The 23,779-nt window shown below is 30.7% G+C and overlaps 2 protein-coding genes across 7 annotated transcripts; one reads left to right on the forward strand and one right to left on the reverse strand.

Annotated features, from left to right (window-relative positions):
• Positions 1-129: 129 nt before the first annotated feature.
• drk (growth factor receptor-bound protein 2 drk) lies at positions 130-14,883 on the forward strand. 4 transcript variants are annotated; one of them, XM_074118460.1, is made up of 6 exons: positions 130-541; positions 629-726; positions 1,333-1,452; positions 1,532-1,697; positions 7,347-7,525; positions 12,008-14,883. In XM_074118460.1, the coding sequence occupies exons 1-5, from the start codon at positions 464-466 to the stop codon at positions 7,518-7,520; spliced, it is 636 nt and encodes a 211-aa protein (XP_073974561.1). In that variant the 5' UTR covers positions 130-463; the 3' UTR covers positions 7,521-7,525; positions 12,008-14,883. The 4 variants fall into 4 exon arrangements, with proteins under 4 accessions (XP_073974561.1, XP_073974562.1, XP_073974558.1 ...); XM_074118461.1 differs by having other exon boundaries at positions 7,347-7,515; XM_074118457.1 differs by having other exon boundaries at positions 7,347-7,515; positions 12,052-14,883.
• A 505-nt stretch (positions 14,884-15,388) lies between these two features.
• LOC141449238 (uncharacterized) lies at positions 15,389-21,538 on the reverse strand. Of its 3 annotated transcripts, none has more exons than XM_074118463.1 (9): positions 21,227-21,538; positions 20,210-20,326; positions 19,249-19,376; positions 18,755-18,832; positions 17,655-17,715; positions 17,494-17,527; positions 17,341-17,394; positions 15,653-15,762; positions 15,389-15,572 (listed from the first exon to the last, which is right to left on the reverse strand). In XM_074118463.1, exons 2-9 carry the CDS (start codon positions 20,282-20,284, stop codon positions 15,513-15,515), a joined length of 600 nt encoding a protein of 199 aa, XP_073974564.1. In that variant the 5' UTR covers positions 20,285-20,326; positions 21,227-21,538; the 3' UTR covers positions 15,389-15,512. The 3 variants fall into 3 exon arrangements, with proteins under 3 accessions (XP_073974564.1, XP_073974563.1, XP_073974565.1); XM_074118462.1 differs by lacking the exon at positions 21,227-21,538 and adding an exon at positions 21,084-21,220; XM_074118464.1 differs by lacking the exons at positions 17,341-17,394; positions 21,227-21,538 and adding an exon at positions 21,084-21,220.
• Between the last annotated feature and the right edge of the window lie 2,241 nt (positions 21,539-23,779).

Here is a 23,779-nt window from a genome sequence, read left to right on the forward strand (position 1 = left end):
AAAGTAAACTTAGAATTGCATATTTATAATTTTAACAGACTAAGAAGTTAGGAAGTAGGTACATAGAAATTTAAATGGGCCAGTCGTCTAAAAATGCTCAAGGATTGAGTTTCGTTTCAAGCCGCTTGAGGGCGTTGGGTGATTTTCAGTGCAGGTCTATCTAGAGTACAGTCATCGTCACAGTGCTAAGCTATTGTGAAAATAGCGAAGAGCGCGTGCTATGCACGTTAGTGAAAGATTATTCCTCAAAGTGATTAGGATTAGCCGGAATCTTCTTTGATAATAGCATCGAAATATTAACTATTTTTAGTTTTTTCATGATAGAGTGTCGGTGGAAGTTTCCTGTATAAAAATTGTGATAGTGTTTGTCTTCAATTGGGGTCTTATAACCTTATCCTTCTTATTCAAGGACGGTATCCTAAATAGTTATTTTTACAATTTGGTGAACATTACTAATTTTGCCATGGAAGCAACGGCAAAACACGACTTTAATGCCACGGCAGAGGATGAATTGAGCTTCCGAAAAAATCAGGTGTTGAAGGTAAAAGTTTAAAAAAGTTTGACTAATCATGAAACTAGCTATCCCTTCTCTGTTTAAAGTGTTCATAAGAAATTATTGCATTCTTAGATTCTAAACATGGAAGATGATATGAATTGGTACAGAGCAGAACTAGATGGAAAAGAAGGATTAATTCCGAGTAATTACATCGAAATGAAAAATCATGAGTACGTTTTTTGTATTATATTTAATTCTAGTTCGAATTAATCAGTCGCAATTAATCAAGATAAATAAAAATTGGTAAATTTCTGGTTTAATTTAATTTAAAGGTAGAGATGGTTTTGCATCCGTTGAAAAAATTGTCAACCAATTTTTACTTGTATTATTATCATAGGGTGTGTTAGATTGTTATTTATGTTCATGAAGTTTTATTGCAAAAAGGATTACTTTTTTCTTTTTCATTAAATATCAATAAATTTACTTTTAGAATATGACTCACTTTTATTGTTGTGATATTACAATGTATTTCACGTATCCTTTGATTTGTATGTTAATGATTTCAAGGTGATGTTACAGGGCTTTTTTAGCAAGGTCTTTCTTATCAAGCATTTTTGTCTTTGTTTTTATTTAAACAGTAACCTCATGAGAATATGTACATTTAATAAATCTCTGTAGCATTATTTCCAACTTTTGGTTGATATTTCTTCGTTGGCTTACAGTTACAGCAGTTATTATGTCATGTCTGCTAATATTGCTATTTAATATTGTCGGTGTATTACTTAAAGAAATTTACATAACAATCACTTCTTTAATTGTTGGTAATATCATTTTAGTTGGTATTATGGAAGAATAACACGGGCTGATGCAGAAAAATTACTAATGAATAAACATGAAGGTGCATTTTTAATTAGAGTGAGTGAGAGTTCGCCGGGTGATTTTTCTCTTTCAGTGAAGTAAGTAAATTAAAGTAAAAAAGTATTGAAATTAGATCACAGATATTAGTTGAAAAAACTACCAAAAAATATTTTTTAGGTGTTCAGATGGTGTTCAACATTTTAAAGTTCTTAGAGATGCCCAAGGAAAATTTTTCCTTTGGGTGGTCAAATTTAATAGTTTAAATGAACTTGTAGAGTATCATAGAACAGCTTCCGTTTCTAGATCACAAGATGTTAAACTACGAGATATGGTTCCAGAAGAGGTACGTAAACAAATATAGTGTATATTTTAATATTTTTACAAATATATTTGAAAAAGTTAAAGAAAAAGAATATATTAATTTTTATTTTTGCTATAAATTGTTTCACCCACCCCTTTCTATTAATTTGTATAGATAGTTTAAAATAGTGTGACAAAATTCATTTGATTATATTCTCTTATATTTCTTCAACCCAACCTACTTATTGGCCAACATCTCCCGCAAACGAGCTGATCTCCTGGGCTTCTTTATTGACCCTCATATAAATGTCTTGCATACTAATACCTTCATTTTAAGTGACTTATCCTCAGACCGTAGTCCTGTTACTCTTATATTCGACATACATCCTTACAGTATGCAACCTATCTACGGACCTATCGACTAGAATCTGTTAAGGGAAAATTCGAATCAAGACTAATCTTAAATGTACCACTTAAGACGGCAGAACAATTAGACGACAACTTACATTACCTAAAAAGTGCAATACATTCCACTACACACATCACCTGTAGAACTTTCTCCTATAGACATTACAACCTTCCTCAGCAAATGATCCAGTTAATCACCAGGTCTCTCTGGCAGCGCTCTCGTAATCTTCGCACAAATCACTCTTTAAACAAACAACTAACTGAAAAACTGCACAAATACTATAATGACCAGTATGCTACATGCACTGAATCCCAAAGCACAAACGACCACTCCTTATAAATACAAATAAGAAAAATAGTCATATACAAATCTATTTCCCATTCCATTAGACACCTTCTTTAACCATTCTTTGGTTATATACGTTCGAAGAAAGAGTAGAACTCTTGGCCAATTTCTCTCATCTGTATTCGCGCTTCAAGAAGACTTACTATTGGAAGCAGTACAGAACATGTTCTCTGTTAACTTGACGTACTTCTTCAACTACTCTCCTTCCCGAACTCTTATAACCTAATGACGTCAAAATGACCATTCAAAACTTATCAAAAAAAAGAGAAAGTTTATGATTTAATCACTTCTAGCATCCTAATCGAACTCCTAAAGAAAGCAATTGCTTATTACCACTATATATAACTGCCCAGAGAACCACACTTCCCCACCTTCTGGGAATGCGTGATTCCCAAAACTAAAAATCTTCTCACGATCCAAATTCTTACAAATCAATCAATCAGCTCCTGCCAACTCTCGGGAAAGTGCTTGAACAGTACTACTTTTTTGAATTTATCGTCTCGTTATTTGGTAAAAGCTTACAATACAGGATCGCTTGCCAATCCTGTCTGCACAGAGTATGAGCTCGTTTGGGTGAAGACCGGATTTTGAGGTGGCTAAAGTTGGTTCATTCCGCTTTAACCAAGTTTTTTTTGTTTGCTCAACATTAAATGAATAATTTTTCATCCCCCGTCACTTCTTGCCTCAAAAAATGGTGTTTCCAGTCGCGTTAATAGAGCGATTCGCTAATGGAAATACGATCCATCAGATTTTTCGCGGTTAAATTGTAAGAAACCTATTCCTCTAAACGATTTATGTTGCCAAGCTTCACAAAATGCTCGTGGATGGTAGATTTTAACATGTTTAACATTTCTGCTAATTTTCTCGTCGTATAGAGCATGCATTATTCTCGATCAGTGTTTTAATCTGATCTTCATCTGGTGGAGGGCCTACCCGGGCGTTCTTGATCTTTAAGGTTAAAATCACCAGCTTTAATCCTAGCCAAACCATTTTCGCCATAAACAATGCATATCTTGTTTGCCGTTTGTTGGGCATTTTTGCCTTTCCGGTAAAAGAAAAGCAGTAAATGCCTAAAATGCACTTGGTTTTCTTCAATATTCAAGAGCATATAAAACTGACAAAAATTAAGGTATCGTAACCAAACTTTTTTTCCAAATATGTCTGAAGTAACGTCTTTTACGATATGTACGCATGTCAATTACTTACATTCGTTCTGATTTATTCAGACCAGTCCTTATGCCACCTGCCAAAAATGGCACAAACTTTCCGGGCAACCCACTACATAAAAAAAAAATCACCCTGTGGAAGTAAGCCTCCCCCTCTCTTTCCCATAATATTGCAGAAATATGATTGTTCTTAGATAAATTATTTAAAAAAACTTAATAGGTGTATTTATATATGTAATATGATATGTACACGAACTATAGAAAAAATCAGAGCAGCCATTTTTCGAGAAACTCTTAAAAAAAAAATGCTCATTGTCCGCTCATAGGTTTGTCTATAACGGAAGAATAACATGCGCTGTTTTGAAACAGGCTCCGGCTCTATTGATGACTCTCCTTAATAAAAATGATTATCTTGTGCGAATCCTCACACCACTTTATTTGAATTTCTCGCAAAGTTCTTACTCGATCAGTTTTTTCAAACGCCGAATGTTTGAGTCCTATTTAATTCCATCACTTTAGAAGGAATCTACCTATCACAGAAGTAGCCTTACTCGGAAAATTCTATTTATTTGGTAAAGTGAAACTTCCGGTCACCCTTCAGTATTGGAAATTCATTCTCACATATGATTCTTATTAATATTAAACAGGTGGCTAGCCTGTACAATAAAAATAACGGCATTTTAGAAGAAAATGTTCTCAGGAGTGCCCTTAATCGAATTCCTCTGGTATACTGTGTCAAAAAAAGAAAATAATTATAGCTTTTTCTAAAAAAAATTTAAAATATGGAAAAAATATTTCCATAAATTCTTTCTTTATAAAGTGATACTTTCAGTTAGTCGATTTTCACTAAAACCTTGTAGTGGATTCGCTGTTTGTACAAAGCTAAATTTAAAATTTGAACTTTCTGTAATGTTACATTTTTGAGCTATAAAGGAAACGTACTCGTACACATAGACAAACACAAACGCACAGACCTTTCCAGATGTAAAACATTTTTTCAAACTGAGAGATCTCAAAACTGATATTTTATTGAGAAAACTCGGCACGATTACAGTGCCTTCCTACCTAGTAGAGTAAGAGAAGGTAAAAAAGCAAACACGCACAATTTAATCTTTATTCTTTCTCCTTTTAAATTGATATCTGATTAAAAAAGTTGAATCATATAATATTTCAATTAAAAAGTTGAATCATATAATATTTAGAGATTTTTTTTTTTTTTGCCACTCCTAGCGGCCACTTGATTATTCCAGCAAAACCTCTTAGCAACTACTGTCGAAAACATGAGCAAATGAAATAGTTAGTACAATATTGAGCAATTTTTATATTTATAAATAAATGTTTACCATTTCTCTCGATTAATGAAATCAGCACTTTGGCTCAATAGCAGTTCATTTCCCGAGAAGAAATCCATATAGGATAACTAAATTGCTTCAAAAGAACCAGATTTCTTCTTTTGTTAACTGAAGGTTAGACAAAAGGTTGTTGCTTCCGATTGACAATATTTTGCGTTTTATAAACAAACAACTGCCTTTTATTTATTTATATATTATGTAAAAAAAAGTCGGATTCATTGATATTTATACAATATAAAGAAAAGTAAAAATGTTTGTGTTTAGTCATTTTATGTAGGAAAAAATAATTTATTATAAAATATAATTTTACAACGTAATTTAAACCGAAATATAACTTTAAAAAAGTCAAATATATCTGTTTTTTTAAATTGACGTTTTCTTGTGAAAAATAAATAAAGTGAAGGTCGTGACATTTTAATTTTTTAACGTTGAGGGACAGATGATATTCAACTTGTATAACCAGATATTTGGAATACAAATCAATAGAATTGTCATAGACTAAAACTTACTTGTTGCATTTCTAGCCTAATGATTTTTATTATTATTATTGATTTTAGAGTATCGTATATGCTCAAACTTATTTTTTCTTACTCCTGTAAGAAGTAGTGGGTTAGTTAATGTTAAACTTTCAGAATTACATTTTTCTGAAATACGTGTTTTGAAACCTGTGAATAAAAAAGTTTTTTTTTTTTATGGAAAGTGCTCACAAACATTTCCACTCACCTCTTATAATCTTACTAACAGCATAAATATATATTTCAAAATATTTGAAAAAATGGGACCAATCCTTTCCTAAAGTATAAAAATGCATAATTTACGATTGTTTCTCAAAATCAATTGTATTTATGAATACATCTAGTGCCCGAAACAATTCAGTAATTATGAAAATTTAATTATTATGGGACACTGTCAATTTGTAATGCTGATTTCTTATTGGTGTAATAGAGTAGATTTCCTTAAGCAATCATGGCCGCCACTTTGCAATAGTATAGTTTGCACTATTGACTCTTCACAGTTTCTGAGTAATTTTATTCATCTCTTTCATCAATCAACATGTATTTTTGGTGAGGGGGACGGGAATGTTTAAGTTAGTCGGGCAGGGGGTTTTGATATAGTGGTTGTGAAGCGTGGATTTGTAAGTTAGAGATCCTCGGTTCGAATCCCACGGTTAATCGTACTCTATTTCCACGACATCTAATCGATAGTTGGACTTTACGCCTGCCTGAAAAAGTGGGCGATTACTTTACTTATTATTCGTTAGCTTTCGCTATTCCGGAATATCAGCACTTCCATCAACGAAACCTCGTCTAAGAGCTTTAACTTTAAAGTTTAGAATATGCTTTATGGAGAGTCTTCATTTTTGATGACAATTTGATCTATTTGACTGGCGATTCTGTCATAGAATGAAAAATGTTAAGATCTCTTTGGGATAAAAAAAAAAAACTCTCAATCGCTACGATAGACCATGCTGCTGGTCCATTCCAAAAATAACTCGATGTAGTTATTACTAAACTTTCAGTAATCAGTTTCTTCGTCTGGATTCCATTTAATACAAGCGAAACATATATTTTATCGATTGGATTCTTAGTTCTCCGCTGGAGAACAACTTCAGCTAACAACTTCTTCAGGAAACTTTGCGTCCCAGCAGGTACCCCAGTCAACAACTATTACAGAGACACTCACACATATACATAGGGCTTTCAGAAAATGTCAGGAAGTGCAACTATTGAGGGTTAAGCGAATCCACAGGCTAAATCGCTCATCGTGACTCAATACACTCACTTGAGCAAGCAAAACCATAACCCATAGCTGTTCTCTTGGCTTTCTGTTCGCGTTATTCAGACATTATTTAGAGAATCAACTTGAATATGAAGTTACAAGTGGAAAGCCAAATAATTTAAACTTATTTATAGGTAAGACTACAGTAATCGCCGGGAGAAATCCAAATGCTCAGACAAATTTTCTGTTCATTTTAAAAGTAGTAACTTTTTCCTTGATCCTATGAACATCAAATCTCAAAGGAAGATAAAATATAGATTTTTCTTTAAGTTCGGACTGTACCAATCTTTAAAACTTCTTTTATCGTTTTTTTTCATCTATTTGCTAGCCGCTTATACTCAGATTATTTTAGAAAAACAAGTTATCACCATCGTGAATGGCGAATAATAAAAAAATCGAAAATAAACTGATTTTCATGCGCCATGCACCTACCTTACAGCTTGGTAGGCAAGCAGCATGGCGTTCAAATCCCTAACAACCCAGCTATCCTATACTTTATGCAGTGGTATATACTTTAGTATATGTTATAGCTATCCTCCCACCCGTGCAGATTGTCAAATAAAATTAAGAAACATTCTAATTTATAAAGATTTCACCAATAAATACAATCTTTTAATTTATCGATTGTTTTGAATTTACAGTGTTTAGTGCAAGCTTTATACGACTTTACTCCTCAGGAAGCAGGCGAATTAGGATTCCGGAGAGGTGATGTAATCACAGTAACGGACCGATCTGACCAACATTGGTGGCATGGAGAAATCGGTCCTAGAAGAGGCCTTTTCCCAGCAACATATATAACACCATACCACTGTTAGTATAGGTAAGATTTTATTAGCTAAACTTAAGGCCCTGCTGACACCATGATCAGTTTTTATCGATTAACTTTTTGAAAAAGATTTGCTTTATTCGGATTTGAAAAGAAGCACTTGTTTTAAATCGATTAGTTTATATAAATGAGAAACCAATTTTTTTCAATAAATATTTTATTCCATGCCTATAAAGGAAGGTTACCAACACCTGTTTAAGATGACATTATTGGCTAATTTATTCCCTGCGTCATTTTTTTGACGTCCTTTAAATATATTTATTCAAAATGTAAATATATTGAAAATATTTAGAAAAATCTGGGCATAAAAAGGCATACGACTACTTTTTCTTTCTGGAATTACATTCAATCTACTCTATTATGAACTATGATTATTTATCTCCAAATTCAGCACATTTATACATGTGTAACAATTACTGATATTTGTAAAGAAACTTCACTATTGCTATAAATAAATGCTGATAATTCCTTGGCGTTCTATACAGGGTGTTCAGCATAAGACTACGGTAACTTCGGGAGGCGATTCTAGGCATCATTTGCAACAAAAAATTAGTATACCGTTCGAAAGGTGATCGTATGTAGATGTTTTTCCTGAATAGTGCACGGTTTTTTCATATAAAATGTTTTTGAGAAAAATGAAGTCAAAGTTTTTGGAAAAAATTAGAAACTTGCTATTTCTTATGTTTGGGCCACAATTTGAAATACTTGATATTATTATTTTGGAATACAAATTAGCTTATTTAAAAGGAAATTTACCCTTCTTTCTAATGAGCTTATTAAAATAGCTGTAGCTTTAATAGTTTGAGAAATATAGACAACGTTTTTGCTAAAAAGTAGTAACACCTTGAAAAACAAAATTAAAAATATCTATAAAACGGAGCCGAATCGAGCTATAGTTTATATGGATTTTTTTGTTGCAAATGATGCCTAGAATCGCCTCCCGAAGTTACCGTAGTCTTATGCTGAACACCCTGTATAGTCAAAAAGCCACGCAGTACGAAAATTTATGTTGTAGTTTCTTCCTGATCCCTTATGGTGTCAGTGGGAACAAGCTGTCCTGTTCGACAGGGAAATTTAAACTTCTTGTAAAGTTCAGAAGTAATAATTGAATGTTCTTAATAAAATATTATAATTTTGTTTTTAACTTGCCTACTTTAAACTCCAAATAAAAGCATTTTACAAAATTAGGTCGTACCAATAAGTAATATGAGAAGAAACAGTAATTTAAAAAAATGTTAGGGTTTCACATGAAATCAGTTGGTCGATATTATTTTTCGTAGACTATTAATACTGTGTTTTGGGACCCCTGACAAAACATGAATTGTGTTTACCAAAAACTAAATGTATTAGTTTAATAATTATTTAGTAATAATTGACGACTTGGTAGACTTCAGAGCGAAGACAATAACTGTTGTCAAAAATGGTTTATTCTATACTGGCAGAATTAACTAACAGCAAATATCTTTATTGACTTAGATAACTTTTAATTGGCAAAATCTACTAAATCATTATTTCTCATCGTAACAGCTGAGTGACCCCGTTCGAAATTGATTAACTAATCGATGTGCAGTCAGATTTTAATTAACCATTAATCTCTGCACTTTAGCCGTTGTAGTTAGAAATTAAAGTAGGTAAGAAGTATTTCCTTAATAAGATTAGTAAACAATCATTTCCTAATTAGATTAAAATTCTTCATTTCTCTTCCATGTATGTATGATAGCATACATTATTTTCGTCTAGCTCAGGAGGTTTATGTTCATTGAAACAGTCGGATAATTTTGTTTAACTGTTTGATATACTTAAATGTAAATTTTTACCTCACATTACTTTAGTGACAACTTTAAATAATCAACTGTTGCAGTAAAACGATTTTTGGGCATAGTTTTAAAAAAGTTAACGATATTTTCATTTTTGTTTCTCTGTCATTAACAGTGTGAGAATCTTTATTTAACCAGAATAATCACTAATAGTTGTTTTCCAAATTACTTACCGTCACTCTTAGAGTGGGTGTTGGTATAGAGCGTTATGAAGTGTTGATTTTATTATAAGTGGGGGATCTCCAGTTCGAATCCCGCGTGATGCAACTTTTTATTTGTCAAGAAAAAGTTAATAAAATAAGGTGTGTGCTTTTTGCCACCCGCTCCTCGACACCTAATTAGTAATTGGACATTTAAGGCGGCGCCATATTAGCCGAGCGGTTCAGAGGTGACGCCCGTAAAGCTTGGAAGTATTGGGTTATTAAGTTCTATTCCCGGTCTAACTTTGGATTTTATTTAATGTTTAATATGAGAAATTTGTCGTAAAGTACGTTTGATACAGTCGCTTTTGTCCACGATACCTAATTTGGGTAGTTGGGTGTAGAGCCCACGAGAAAAAATTAATTTACTTTTACTAATCTTCTCCCAAAAGAGAAACTTTTATTCGAACCACTTTCCCTTTTTTTAAGGATTTTTATCTAAACTGTAATTCAATTTATTTCCGATTATTATTAGTCAGACTGAATTCCGTATTTGGCGTGAACCAATTCTACGTAAGATGTGCTCTTATCTTAACAATAAACAAACAAAAAATACAGTACTATTGTTACTCGTTAAGAATTTTAAAAACTCGCTTTTTTTTTTATTTTGAAACTTAGCTTCCTGATTTAGTTTCGACTTAAGTAGGGGGTGCCTACATCTGGTTATTATAGTGCGGATTGCCAAATTATTAAATGGCGATCCAGTTTCTCAGTGAAGGAGAGTTTGTTTATCAGAACGCTACAGTCTCAGGAAAAGAAAACTTTACCCCTACAAAATGGGGCCTAGTTTCTTTGGACTCACAATGTAGGCTGCACAAATTGGTGACAGACTGAAGACCAGAATTGAAATATATGATATTTCAAAGTAGCGTGCCCACTCACCGCTTAGATTAGCTGGCTGCTGAAATTAAGTAGAAGTCCATTAGTCCAAGGGTTTCCCTAGGGCAGGGGTCGGCAACCTATTTTAAGTAAAGAGCCATTTCTCCTTAAATAATTTTAGTAAATCTTACCAAGAGCCGCAAGGATGAAGGTGTACAAAATTCTGTAGATCATTTGTATTCACAAATTATTATTTTATGATATTCAATAACATTTAAATGTTTTATATATTATTTTCACATATTGCAAAGTAAATAAACAAATAAATAATAACTAAACCTGTATGTGAATGAAAATGGCGGCAGTCCTGTATATTACGTACTCTATTTTAATATAATTCTATTCAATTTCAAACCTATCACATTTAAAATTCTTTTTGAAAAAATATCTTTATTTTAATAAATGAAATTTTCATTTGTTTCAATAAAATTGAAATATGTATACAGTTTATTTTGGACAAGCAGAAGAGCCACAAAATTTGGATAAAAGAGCCGCATGCGGCTCGCGAGCCGCGGGATGCCGACCCCTGCCCTAGGGTAACGAATGCAATAAACGATCATAAGAAAACGTTCTCTAAATTTTAAAGTTATAATTTACAAAGACACTTGAGTTTTGAATAAAATAAATTGGTCTTCATTAGAAAACCTACAAGACATTTGCTTATATTTCTGATAGATCAAACGAAATTAATTACATATAATTAATACCCCAAACATTGTCCAGAGAACATTCGTTCTTTAAGGAGAAGCCCAGCTAATTTTTCTCCCGAAAAGCAGGGGGAAAATTCACTTTCTTAATAAAAACACAAAAAAAACAAAAGGAAGCAAGTATTTCATTTGATCTTAGTTTATACGTTCATGGATCTTCCAAGTCCAACAACCCGTTAGCTCCCATTTGGGAAGAGCTCGTTTGTTCTTGGATATCATTGACAAGAGGAAATGTTTAAAGTACAAATAAATCATTAGAACATACACGAAATAAATTGCTAAGAGAATTACTGCTTCTAGAAATAGAGCGTCATTTGTTAGAGCAATAATAATAATAAGACACTTTATTATTGAAAATAATTGCAAACTTTAGAATGGAAAACAAAACAAAAGCGTTTACGGCTTGGTAATCCGTCAGCCGGAAGGATTTGTTAGATTATCTGCTTCGTGAATGAATATACAAGAGCTTTTTTGTACTTTATAAATTCCATAGAGCTTCTGTATATTATCAGGTATTACGGAGGGCCACCCAAACTTTTAAAATTCCAAAGTAGTTCACTATCTCTGTATAAGTTGAAAAGTTCCGTTTGAGTGTAGATATTTGTTCGAGCAGATTTTCTACTCATTGTTTTGTCCATATGTTGGTATTTGGTATATCAATCAGCCTGTGGTTTTGTGGTCATTATAATTTATGAACGAAAATATATTTTGTTTAAGGGCACGATTTTTATTTATATTTATTTGTTTTCTTGAAAACTATTGTTAATTTAAGAATTTCATCAATCGTTCTGCAGTAATTCAGTGTATTGATATTGAGGAGTACAGAAATATAGTTTAATTTTTATGTACGATAGAATTTGTTTATTTCAACAGGCTAACTCTTAGTATTAAACACTAACGTTTAATAAAAATGTTAGTAGGAGGAAAGAGGGAGAGATAATGGAGAGAGAGAGGCAATGGACTGCAGAAAGTAGCATGACTAAAGAGCACTATGCACATGAAACCGCATTGTACAGTCTACAGTCGCCTGCCGAACATTAACTCTTCTGCCCTGGCATTCCTCTAATTTGTTCCAGATTTATTTTATCCTTAGATTTTTATTTCATATATTGTAAACATCATATTACTATATATTTGTTATTTTTATTTTAATCTAATAAAACTAATATTGCGTTACCTATTTGTCACTTAAGTATGTGAATTTATTTGTTGAACTGATTGAGTGTAATGAATTTTTCCCCTTTTTAGTTTAGCCCTAAATTTCTTACGCTTATTCAGTTTCTTATTAATTGAACATTTTACACCCATTTTTTTTTTTAACTAATTTTAATAAAATGTTTTTAAAATAATCAAGACTGAAATAAATAGATTGCATTTATGCTTTTATAAAATTTGTAACGTCAAAATTTGTTTTGCTTAAAATAATTCCTGTTCTTCCTTGATAATGTCGGCCTTAACAGTAAAACAATTCAATAAATTTCATTTTAAAAATAGTAATTACGATAATTTTTCAAAATTAATTTTTTTTTTGTTTTTGTTTTCTTCGGGGAATGCAGTTTACTATTGTGATTGAGAGTGAACTTTGGGCATAATTCTTTTAGCTAATTTGTATTTTGTGCTCCCATTAGTAAATGCCTGGGAAATGTAAACTGTATATTTATTATCTTTTATTTTTAATCAGAGTAAATTCTTATATCTATTTATGTATTTAGTTTCTCTAACTTTCTTAATTATCAGTTTCTTTTGCATGGTAAATTGTAATTGATCGTTTTGGTAAATTTATCATTTAATAGTACATCCCCAGGGCAATTCCCTTTGAGTTAGGTGCTCTTTTTCATGTATATAATAAGAATTGTAATAAAATTTTAATATTGTTAATATTGAGAAGGCATATGTAGGAATAATGGGTCCATCGTATATTGCTTTGATGTTAGTATTTATTGAAAATGTGGTTAGGCCTGCAGTGCTGGATAATATCGTTAGTTTTATCCGACGTAGCACACGCATGTTTATTTATCTCTGACTAGTTTCGAACTTTCGTCAGAAAATTAGGTAGATTAATTAGCATAGTATAAAAAATTCAATATCGCCTATGTTTCCGTTTCACACTACACTTACTGATTCAGTGAAGGAGGTTAAATGGTGTTTAATATCTACCTCTAGTAATGGAAGTCCGAAACCGGTCAGGGATACAATAAACATGTTACGATGGATTGAAATCAACGTTAGTATTCATTAATTTATTTAGAATTAATGTTTCCCAAAATTATATCTCTTTCTGATTTTATTTTTTACCCTAATAGAATTAAAATTAATATCAATAATATTAAAATGAAAGCAAAAATAAATATAAAAGTGTATACTATAAAAAAAAAATTGAAATTGTGCCTCAAAATCTGTTTTTGAATATTTTATGATGGATTCTATTTATTTTTAAATAAATATTAATAGAAAATAGTATATATATTTCTAACTAAATACTGTTTCCGACTATTTCTTCTCAATGTTATTTCAACTGGTGATTTGTAGGAAAATTGCTAAGCTACTTAATCGATATGTTATTTTCCCATTTATTTGATAATCGATTTATATCTGTAATATAACTAATATTATTGAAACTGTTTATTTTGAATTTTTATTGAACGTTTAGTAAAAATAAAAGAATTAAATTAAAACGAAAACGAAATTGAAAGGAGTATAAATGTTTAAAAAAAAAACAGTATTATAGAATGTTCCGGTTATTTTTTTCATTTCTTCAAAAAATTGCATTTATATTACAATTAATATGTGTAAAACTACTTTTGTTTTAAATAAGTTGGTCAATAAAAAAGCAAATATATTTTGTTTTATTATGTAGGTTTTATTTTATTAAAATAAACTTGGCCCTAATCTTTCTTTTCTTCATAAAAATAGGGTCTTTTTTTTTTTTAATTTATGAATGCGTATATTTTAAAAGAGAAAGTTTTGCATTTATGAAAAGAAAGCAGAAGAAATTTATTTTCTTTGTTGTGCTTTTTTTATCTGTGGAAAAAATCCAGTTCTAAACATTGTTCTGTTTTTTTTTTTTGTTTTTTTTCATACCATCAGAACAAATAACGTGTTATCACATTTATTGCTTTTATTTCTGTTTAGTTTATGTTAAATGTTTATATAGTTTTAAGAACAGAATGCTATTCGCATAATGGTATATAAAATTGTATTTAAATTATCATACAATAAAACATATTTTCTTTTTTTTCTCTCTTCTTTTTTATTAATTTATTTAAAGCATATTGCAGGAACAGTTACATAGATTTTTAAATTAAGGCACATCATCATTTGAAGTCATTGTCGCCCGAACAATAATATACTAATCCCAATTAACTGTTGATGTTTAGATTATATATCCTTTATATATAAATATATTTAAAAAGCAAATTTTTAGTTCAGTTTCCCTTTATACTCTTTATAATTCTGGTTTTAAGGACGACTTTTACACGAAGAATTTAAATTAGGTATAATCAGCGTCAATAGTAGGCCATAAGTGCTTTTATAACAAAAATTTATAATGTGAAGTGTGCACGGAAGTGCTGGATAGTTTGTATTTATTGATAGTGTGAAAAAAAAACTCCTACACATATCAGATTTATTTATATATCCGGTTATTTTGTTTTATTTTTTTTTTTAATATTCCCTTGCATTATTTGTAATTATCCAGAGAAATTGCTTTATATCATTTGTATTCCAAATAAAACTGAAACTGTTTTAGATTTGTGAATCTAAATTACCTTCTTATATTATTTTTCAATGATTGATAATTATAAGAATCTAAAGAAATACATATGAAGCATACAGAATTATAGAGTTGAATGTGTGTTTGAGAACTTCACATTTCGAAAACGAAATGTAATATTCCGTCTAGAAGACGAAGTCTAAAAGCCCATTTTTCACACAACACCTTTCCCACGGATGCTCATTATAATGAAAGTCATTCATCTGAGGGTGGCGTTTTCTAAATTTCCAATACAGACGACAATGTCCAACAGGTCATTTTAACAAAACAGTCTCTTACACAAGCCAGTGGTGTATCTTAAATACAATGATACTTAACGGACTTAACACTTTCGAGGTTTGTTTATATTTTATGGCTTTAGCTATTTCAGAGTTTTCATATTTTAAAGCCACATTTGAGAAAAACAATTTTTGTTATGGAAATTCGAAGGACCTCTTTTTACCTTCATTGGGGTGCGTCACTATCAAACAAAAGAGCATAAATGAATCCTAGTTTTGTAATAAGAACAAAACTAGTAAAAACTATTTATTTTACATAAATATGGTAAAACTGTGCTGCTTGGAGTATGCAGGCAATTTAGTAATTTAATTACTGTGCTTATCTTAGCTAACCAAGCTTTGAAATCTTGGATCCAATTTTTGACTTATCTTTATCTTCGTGTTTCAACTAAAACATAGGTCAAAAAGTTAGTCAAATTAAAAACTTCTAAACATGAAAATCCACGGACTAAGTTTCTGTACACTTACATATTTCTTAAAGTGACTTTTAGTCAATAAGTGTTTCTCTGATTGCTGCTTGTCTTGTAGATAAACATTGCAGAACTTGCAGAAAAATCCCTCTACTACACCTTCATCTCCTGAAATAATACAATTAATATAGGATTAATCTACCATAAATTTAACCATCTGTATTCACTTGCTCATAGAATATATCTTTATTATGAGAAAATTAACTTGCTTTAAGAAAATTTTGTTTTTCCCTTACCCAGGAGGCTATTTATGCCAGGTTTAATTTCTTTGAAAATTAAAATTAATTTTGCCAATGCCTAATTTTTTTTTAATTAATTTAATAAGGGAGCTGGACCATTCATCTCTTTAGATTTGACAAGTATGCTTGAAAACGGTTCAACACACACACAATCATTGATGTCACAGGTGACCAAGAGGATGCTTGCTGTTAAAGGACAGCCTATCATCTATCAAACTGTTGTATTTAAGTGACTACTACACTTCTTAGCTAAAATTCCGTTGCACAGGAGTTAGTTTCAATCCCCTATTAACAGTGGTTAATTAAGTACAGTTCATCCTCTGCTGCAAAATATGAGTTAATAAATTCAAATATTTTGATTAAATCAAAAGATTTTAGATTTTTTTTTTTGCATTGGCTGCCAAGGCCTTAGCCACATATTTTATTATTGTATTTACGCGAGTCCCGAAATCAAAGTTTTCCATCACACTAGAAATCGACTTCGTATTTTTAAAGTAAATCGCTGCTACTATCTGTATATTATCTCTAAGTTTCACAAAAGTCAAATTTTACAGATAATATTAACAACCATGAAGCAAGAAGTCAAATTTACTACATTCATTTGAATATGCTTGTGCCTAATCAACTTAGGTCTGCCCCGAAAGTTTTGTATAAAATAAACAATTAAGGTTTAAAAATATTTTTCAATATTTGATGAAAACAAATTTGGGATTTGTAATGCATGTCTACAAAAGTTGTTTTATGCTTTACATTCTTTCGTAATTCAAACATTTCGATTGTATACTTCTGATTCTTTTTCCTAATTTTTTCTTTAAATGCATTAATTAATTTTTTAAATGGAAATAAGAATATTTTTTCTGTTTTTCCTGCATTTTTTTTATGTGTGCTCATAAATTTTAATATATCAGCAAGATAATTCTTTAAACACGTTAACACACTTAGGGATGTATTCCTTTTATCTTTTAAATTTTTGCAGTACACCTTGCTTGCACCAGTGTACCAAAATCGCTTCTTTAAATGTTCATTTTAATGTTAAGTATTTGGCTGGCCGCTTTTATAAAATTAAGAAAAGATAATGAGTGGGTTCTTTTTACTAGAAAAGTGTTATAAACTGATCAGTATTTGACTCGATAGACCATACCTACTCCTGCTAGGAAATAGAAAATTAGTGGAAAATAACAGTTGACGGATCCAATGTAAGAGTCGTTGCAAATGATAATCAAAAAGGTTGACTACCTAATTTTTCAAAAGGATTTAAGGGCGGACGTACGAGGGCATATATTTCAGATCTATTCCCTAAAACTAAAAATCCACAATTTAGAATGATAAAAAAAAAGTGTATTTGCGTTTGTCAAAGTGTATTCTTGCAAATTTTCGAACTAGAGAAACAGATTTATTTATGTACAATTATCTACAGATAAGGGGGGAAAAAAAAAGTTGGTCTCACCTATAGAAGTGGTGCCTGTGAATGGAGGAAGAGGTTCTCTCTTAATGAATTTCGCTAAAACATTTTACCGTACCCAGTGAATATAACTTGCAATGGTATAAATTACAAATTTAAATATTAGCAAATTCATAGTTTTTACAAATTATAACTTACTTCTAGGTTTATTTGCTTCAATTTTCTTTTTCTCCTGAGAAAAGTAAGTGTTTAATTAAATTAATTAATTTATAATAAATTAATTAATTGGTATTGTCAAAAAAATATAATCATTTCTTACTCTGTTGCCAATGCTTCTAAAAGCAAACATGGTAACTTACCCAAAGAAGAGTCATCATTTTCTTGATTACGGCATTGGGGCTTACTTTTGAAGACGATTTCCTGAAAGGATTTTTTCCAAGTTAAATATTAATTAAATTATTCTAATGGATATTGTAATATATCTGTAATATCCTGGAGAACAGCTTTTAGATTGTCGTTATTGACTTTCGGACCTTTCAAGGAAGCTAAAGAGGAAAAAATTTAATTCTCCTTGTTGATGATTCAACATCAGGATTTCTATTAGACCAAGCTACTGGCCCTGCAATGGTGTGGTTATGTTTTAGTTGAGCATATATCTTCATTAAGAAATACCATGACTTATTAGAGCAATTATGCAGCAAGTGGGCATGCTCTTCACACCAGAATACCAACCATAGGCTACACCAATAGAGCAGGAGAACATAACTTTAAAAAACCCACCAAACACACATGGGGTAAGAACCTTTCAGCTATAGGGTTCGGGTTTGCTATGAACATTGCTCACTGATAAAGCACGGGTTATATCCCGGCATGACTAACGTTTAGAAGAGAACTGCGAGTTGTAGTTGACGTTATTCATAATCTCGAAAAAAAAAAACAAGTGGGAATTTTTATAGATGCACTTGGATTCAACAGAGAAGCAACAAAACCATCAAAAACAGTGCTTTGATAAGAAACGCCAAGACAATGTGTCTCCCGAGAAAAAGGCTTGAACAATTGCTTGCTCTGCATAGTGGCGATGTTATAGGAAAATATGTTTCGCAAATATACAAATTCAAGGTGTTCCAAGGGTAAGAAACGAGAACGACTGGAAGAAACAGAAGATGGTTCATAAGTGGGATGTAATTGATAAGGGGATATACATACTGTATAATCTATGGATTGTATTATATATGTGGAAACGTAAATAAATATATTTTTAAATTTGGAATAGAATAGCGTTTAGAGATAAAGTTTGGATTTGTAGTTTTATTATAACTGATACTGCATTATTTATTAACTAACTTTTTCTTTTTTTTTCTTTTTTTTTTGGCGCATCGACTACTGAGGTCATTAGCGCCAACTAACTATTATTATTACTAACATTATTAAAAACAAATAATTATAATAAATAACTTACTTTTGATAAGGTTCCCAGTGCAATCCATTGAGGAAAGGAGAGAAACGTTCATTGTCTTTTTTATAATTGAAGTTTCCTCTGCAAATGTTTTTTTTTTAATATTTACTAAAATTACTATCAACGACTATCAAATAAATTTAGCGCCCTTGGACAGTTTTTTTTTTTTTTGCGCATCGACTGCGATAGTCATTAGCGACTTAAATTCAGTTTCTTTCTTGTTCTAAAGCTATGCGAGCAAGATGCCACATGCTATTGTCTTATTAGCTTCTACACGCAGTGCCTACAAGGGTGAAGTCTGGTATGCACTTATTTCATAGCCTAGTCGACGAGAGGAAGTTTCGACGCTATTAAAAAAGTTCGTTTTATGAAAAAAGTGATTTCTTTCCTATCTTTGATAATTTACCAAATATCAATAATAATAAAAAAATAATTGACAAGTAACATTTTACAGATCTCTTTCTTGTAATGCAGAAAAAAATAAATCTATTACTTACATTTCAAGATCATCAAAATTTCTCAAACGATGGCTTCTTCTAGAATCAACTGAATAACTTCTTCTTTTACGACTTCTTTGAACAGAAGCAGACCTTCCTCGATTGAAATTATACATAGTAAAATTTCTCTAGGAAAAAAATTATTAATTCTAAATTGTTAAATAAATTATAAGCATATATATATAGTGTGTTCAGCATAAGACCGTTACATCGGGAAGCAATTCTAGGCATCATTTGCAACAAAATAATCTATATAAACTATGGCTCGATTCTGCTCCTTTTTATAGATATTTTTAATTTTATATTTTTTCAAGATATTACAACTTTTTAACAAACAGTTGTCCATATTTCTCAAACTACTGACGCTAAAGCAATTTAAATGAGCTCTTCAGAAAAAAGGTTAAATTTTTTTTTAAATAAGCTAATTTATATTTCAAAATAATCATATCAAGTATTTCACTTTGTGGCCCAAACATAGGTTACGCAGATTTAAAGTAAATTTAATGCTCTTTCAATTGGAATAAGCAGATTTGTTGTAGGATAAAGGATAGAAAAGTTACGACCGTTTTTATAGTGGAAAACGTGAATATCGACTGTAAATAATTTTTTGCAAAGCTGTCACAAGGGCCGTTGTGCACTACTGATGAACCCCCTCTTGTCTTTTCTGTATGTACTTTATACAATCTACAGTACATAATTATAATTTAATTCTTATTTGCACCTTAATACTGTAAGGGCAATAGAGATCCCCAGTTGTTAAAAGTTGAGAGAATATTAACTATATCAAATTTGTATTCCCTTTGTTAAACTATGTACATAGTTGTGTATATTTTAAAAATAAAAATTTTAAAAACACAACTGTATAATTTAAAATGGTAACTTATATATATATATACATTATATTATAACGAAACTAACCAAAAATCGATTAAATAAAATGAATGTATTTATACACACAAACCTTTTGAAAGGAAGAATTTTCGTCGCAATCATCACAATTCCACATTCTTTGAAAATTTTGGCGACTGCGATTCATTTTTTATATAATTTTTAATTTTTGATTTGTTAGTTATTTCCACTGAAAACAAAATGTAATATTTAATGCAAAATAGCACAATTTATGATGTAAATATATGAATTTTACATATTTCGCTACTGCACATAAATAATAAATAGTTTTATAATGTTTATAAAATTTCTATTTAAAGTATTATCTTGAAACTTTCGCGCCTAATCAAAAGTAGGGAAAAAATAATTATATTAAGTTGATTGCTAATTTAAAAATCGATATTATGGGTATCAAGAAGAAAATTAAATTTCTTTTGGATTACCAGAGCTTTAGATTTAGCATCATTTTAATCATAACACAATGTACACATTTTGAATCCTATGAATCCAATTAATCAAAAATTAACCCCTTGAATTTTCTTAAAATATGTTCCCAAAATTTATCACCGCAAGTAGAAGCTAATTATTATTTATTTGAATTTATTAACTTAAAAAAGTGCAATGTTTAATTATATCCCTTTAAGAATTTGATGCAATTTCATGAAATAGGAAGAGTAAATAATACACGCGATCAAAAACTTATAATGGTTTATAAGAAAAATTGTTTTTGTGCGTAAGGTAAATTCAAAAACTTGCAACCACTGGGTAGTTCACAAAAAAAAAAAAGTGATGTCCACACTCAAGAGAGGGGCTTCATGCAAACAGACTAAAACAAAATTAATTCATGCTATAACATAAAAGCCTTTAGTTTTTAGAATTTGGAGAAATGAAATTATTAAGGTTTTCAAACAAACTCAAGAACAAACGATATAAGAAAAATTTCTCACCTCAAATCTACTATTTGATAAAATACAACTGAAATAACCTCTTGGTATTTACATAATAAAATACTAGAATTTTAAAGAAGATAATCTCATTAGAGAAAAAATAAACTGAAGAGTAAACATTGATGTTGAAAAAGATACCTTACTTTTTGTACGTTTTTATTTATTATTGTTCAAGACCAAAGTCTCTCTGTAGTAAGTAGATTGTTTTCATTTGTTTAAGCCTCCAATTATCCTCATTTCTTAGACCAGATCGTACAAGTTCAGTTAATAGTTTTGAGGTGTATAAACTTTTATGGAATATCCCTTCTCTAAGCTTCCGATTATCAGAAATCATTTCAACCCTAAATTTAATGGAAAAATCAATATTTCCAACATTTTGACACGTGAACTAACTCCTCAGAATATGTTTGTTAAAGAATTTTCTGACAAGTGACAACCGACCGCGCCATACATTTCGTCACTATCACATGCCCAAAAAACAGTCTAATTATCTCGCGGCAAGTCTTATCTAAATCAAAATAATTATTTTTTTATGGTGGTAATTTTGTATTGTTTGGGGTATTCTGAATTCATAACTTTTTTAGCATTTTTGTTTCTCTCACATATGCATATTGTATAATCTGGATGAGAGTATATTTTGAATATCCCAAATTCTGCAGGGATTTTTTTTTTAACATTCAGCCAACACAATACTTTTGCTAATGACTTACATATGAAAACTACATATGTACATATGTATTTCTTTAAGAGTGAACTGCTTTTTGTTTTTCAGCAGAGCTTGCTTTACATTCTTAGTTTATAGCAACGTAAGTAAAGGAGATGCATTTTATTTTTGTTAGGCTGTGGAAATTAAAATTAAATTAAATGTTTCAAAATTATTATCCAACGGCTTATTAGGCGCGAAATGGCTAGTTGTTAGGACTGACTTACCCTGGCCATGGCGCCCCGTACCATAAAAAATAATGAAATACATATATAAAATTGGCCAAACAATTTTAACTGAAAAGAAATAGCAAGTTCTAAGCTGAGATCTATTTTTCATGAATGAACTGATGATCATTGTCAAAGAATCCTATTTTTCCTTTTGTTTAAATCTGCAGCAGAAGCTAGTATCTTCATTCAAAATTAGTCAAATTGCAGTAACATGACCCTTTTAGTTCTAAGACATTTTTTCAGATCCTGGAGCTTGATTGTCTTAAAGTATAACCTAAAAAAATAACTTGAAAGTAATATATTTGAAAATTTAAAACAACTTTTCCCAACAATGCCAAGAAAAAAGTAAAAGTTTCCAAGAGATGAATATCTATATAATATAAAGTGATGCTGCACCTAGATTCTCGCTTGAAGCAATTCACGGACTCGATTATAAAAGTAAAGGGCTGCTTACAACCATAAAAATATTTCATTCTACACCGCGCTCCTAGATCGTCCACCACATTTACCTTTAGACCCTGATTTTAAATCTTATGTCAATTTGTCAAAATTTCAATACGAATAAAAATAGGATTAGCGCAGTTTCAAGAAAATGTTAAAGCTATTTTTTTAATTTAACTTGTGATAAGAGCACGTTACTGGAGTGACACCACTGGGTGCCTTCTCCACTCATGATCTCTTCTATTTCTTTTTTCTTATACCATATTTGCTTGTTGCAACAACTGTTGCAGTGGTAAATTACAATAAAAGATTAAAAAAAAAAAAAACTTGTGATAATTCTTTGGATGATAGCCAGCATCGAAAAGGGAACGATAAGTATCCTAATTGGGCAAAGTTTAATATTGAAAGTAAATGAAAGCAGGTCAAAACTCCGCTTTTATAAAATACATATGTACATAAGTGTCATTTGCTGTGCATGTTGACATTTGTGCCGATTATCATTTGTACAAAGAAACAATGCATACGTCAACCAATGGTTTATTTTATTTAAAATCACTAATGACTATGAGCTATTTATAGGTCATACGAATTATTATAATATGTGAATACCTAATTTATCTTTAATGGCAAGGTTTTTTTTCGAATTGTAACAGCTAGTCTCCTAACTGTTCATCTTCCGGACATCAACGGTGTCATGCGTACTGGCTTCTTTGGATATTAATTCTTTTCCTACATATTTGGTGCTGTTTTTTTGTCAAGCGTCAATCAAGTATGTTATGGCAGTAAATTTTAAGGTGCTTGAATTGAAATCGCTTGAACTAATGCAGCAATCTTCTTTCAAAACAAATATAAGCTACTATGTGTATATTGGGCTTCAGTTTTGTGCTGTTCACATGTACTACTAACATCGATAAGTCCTTAGAAATAGTTAGGAGAAGTATTTATTAATCATTCTATTTTTTTTTTCTTTCTTTTTTATTTATTTATTTTTGAATTAGAAAGTAATCGTTTAAAGGACGGACTGAGTCTGAGAAACAAGCAGGTGCAGATGATCAGTAGAAAATAACAGTAAACCTGACAGTCTAAATCCAAGCTTTCTCTAGAGCTATGGAGCACATTGACTACATTAAGATCATTTTAGTAGAGATAGGTCAGGAAGGTAATTTGGATTCCATGAATATATTAAAGCATAATTTAGTTGGAGATGATTTATTTCTTTCTCAATACTTTAGCTTTCAAACATTTCATGCGTATTATGGAACCGAAATGACAAGTTGTATAGTTTTATGGACACTGCGTAAAAATAAGATTGCTGGGAAATT

Source organism: Rhodnius prolixus, unplaced genomic scaffold (assembly GCF_049639745.1).
Source record: "Rhodnius prolixus isolate KJV_2025 unplaced genomic scaffold, Rpr scaffold_2, whole genome shotgun sequence".
NCBI lineage: Eukaryota > Metazoa > Arthropoda > Insecta > Hemiptera > Reduviidae > Rhodnius > Rhodnius prolixus.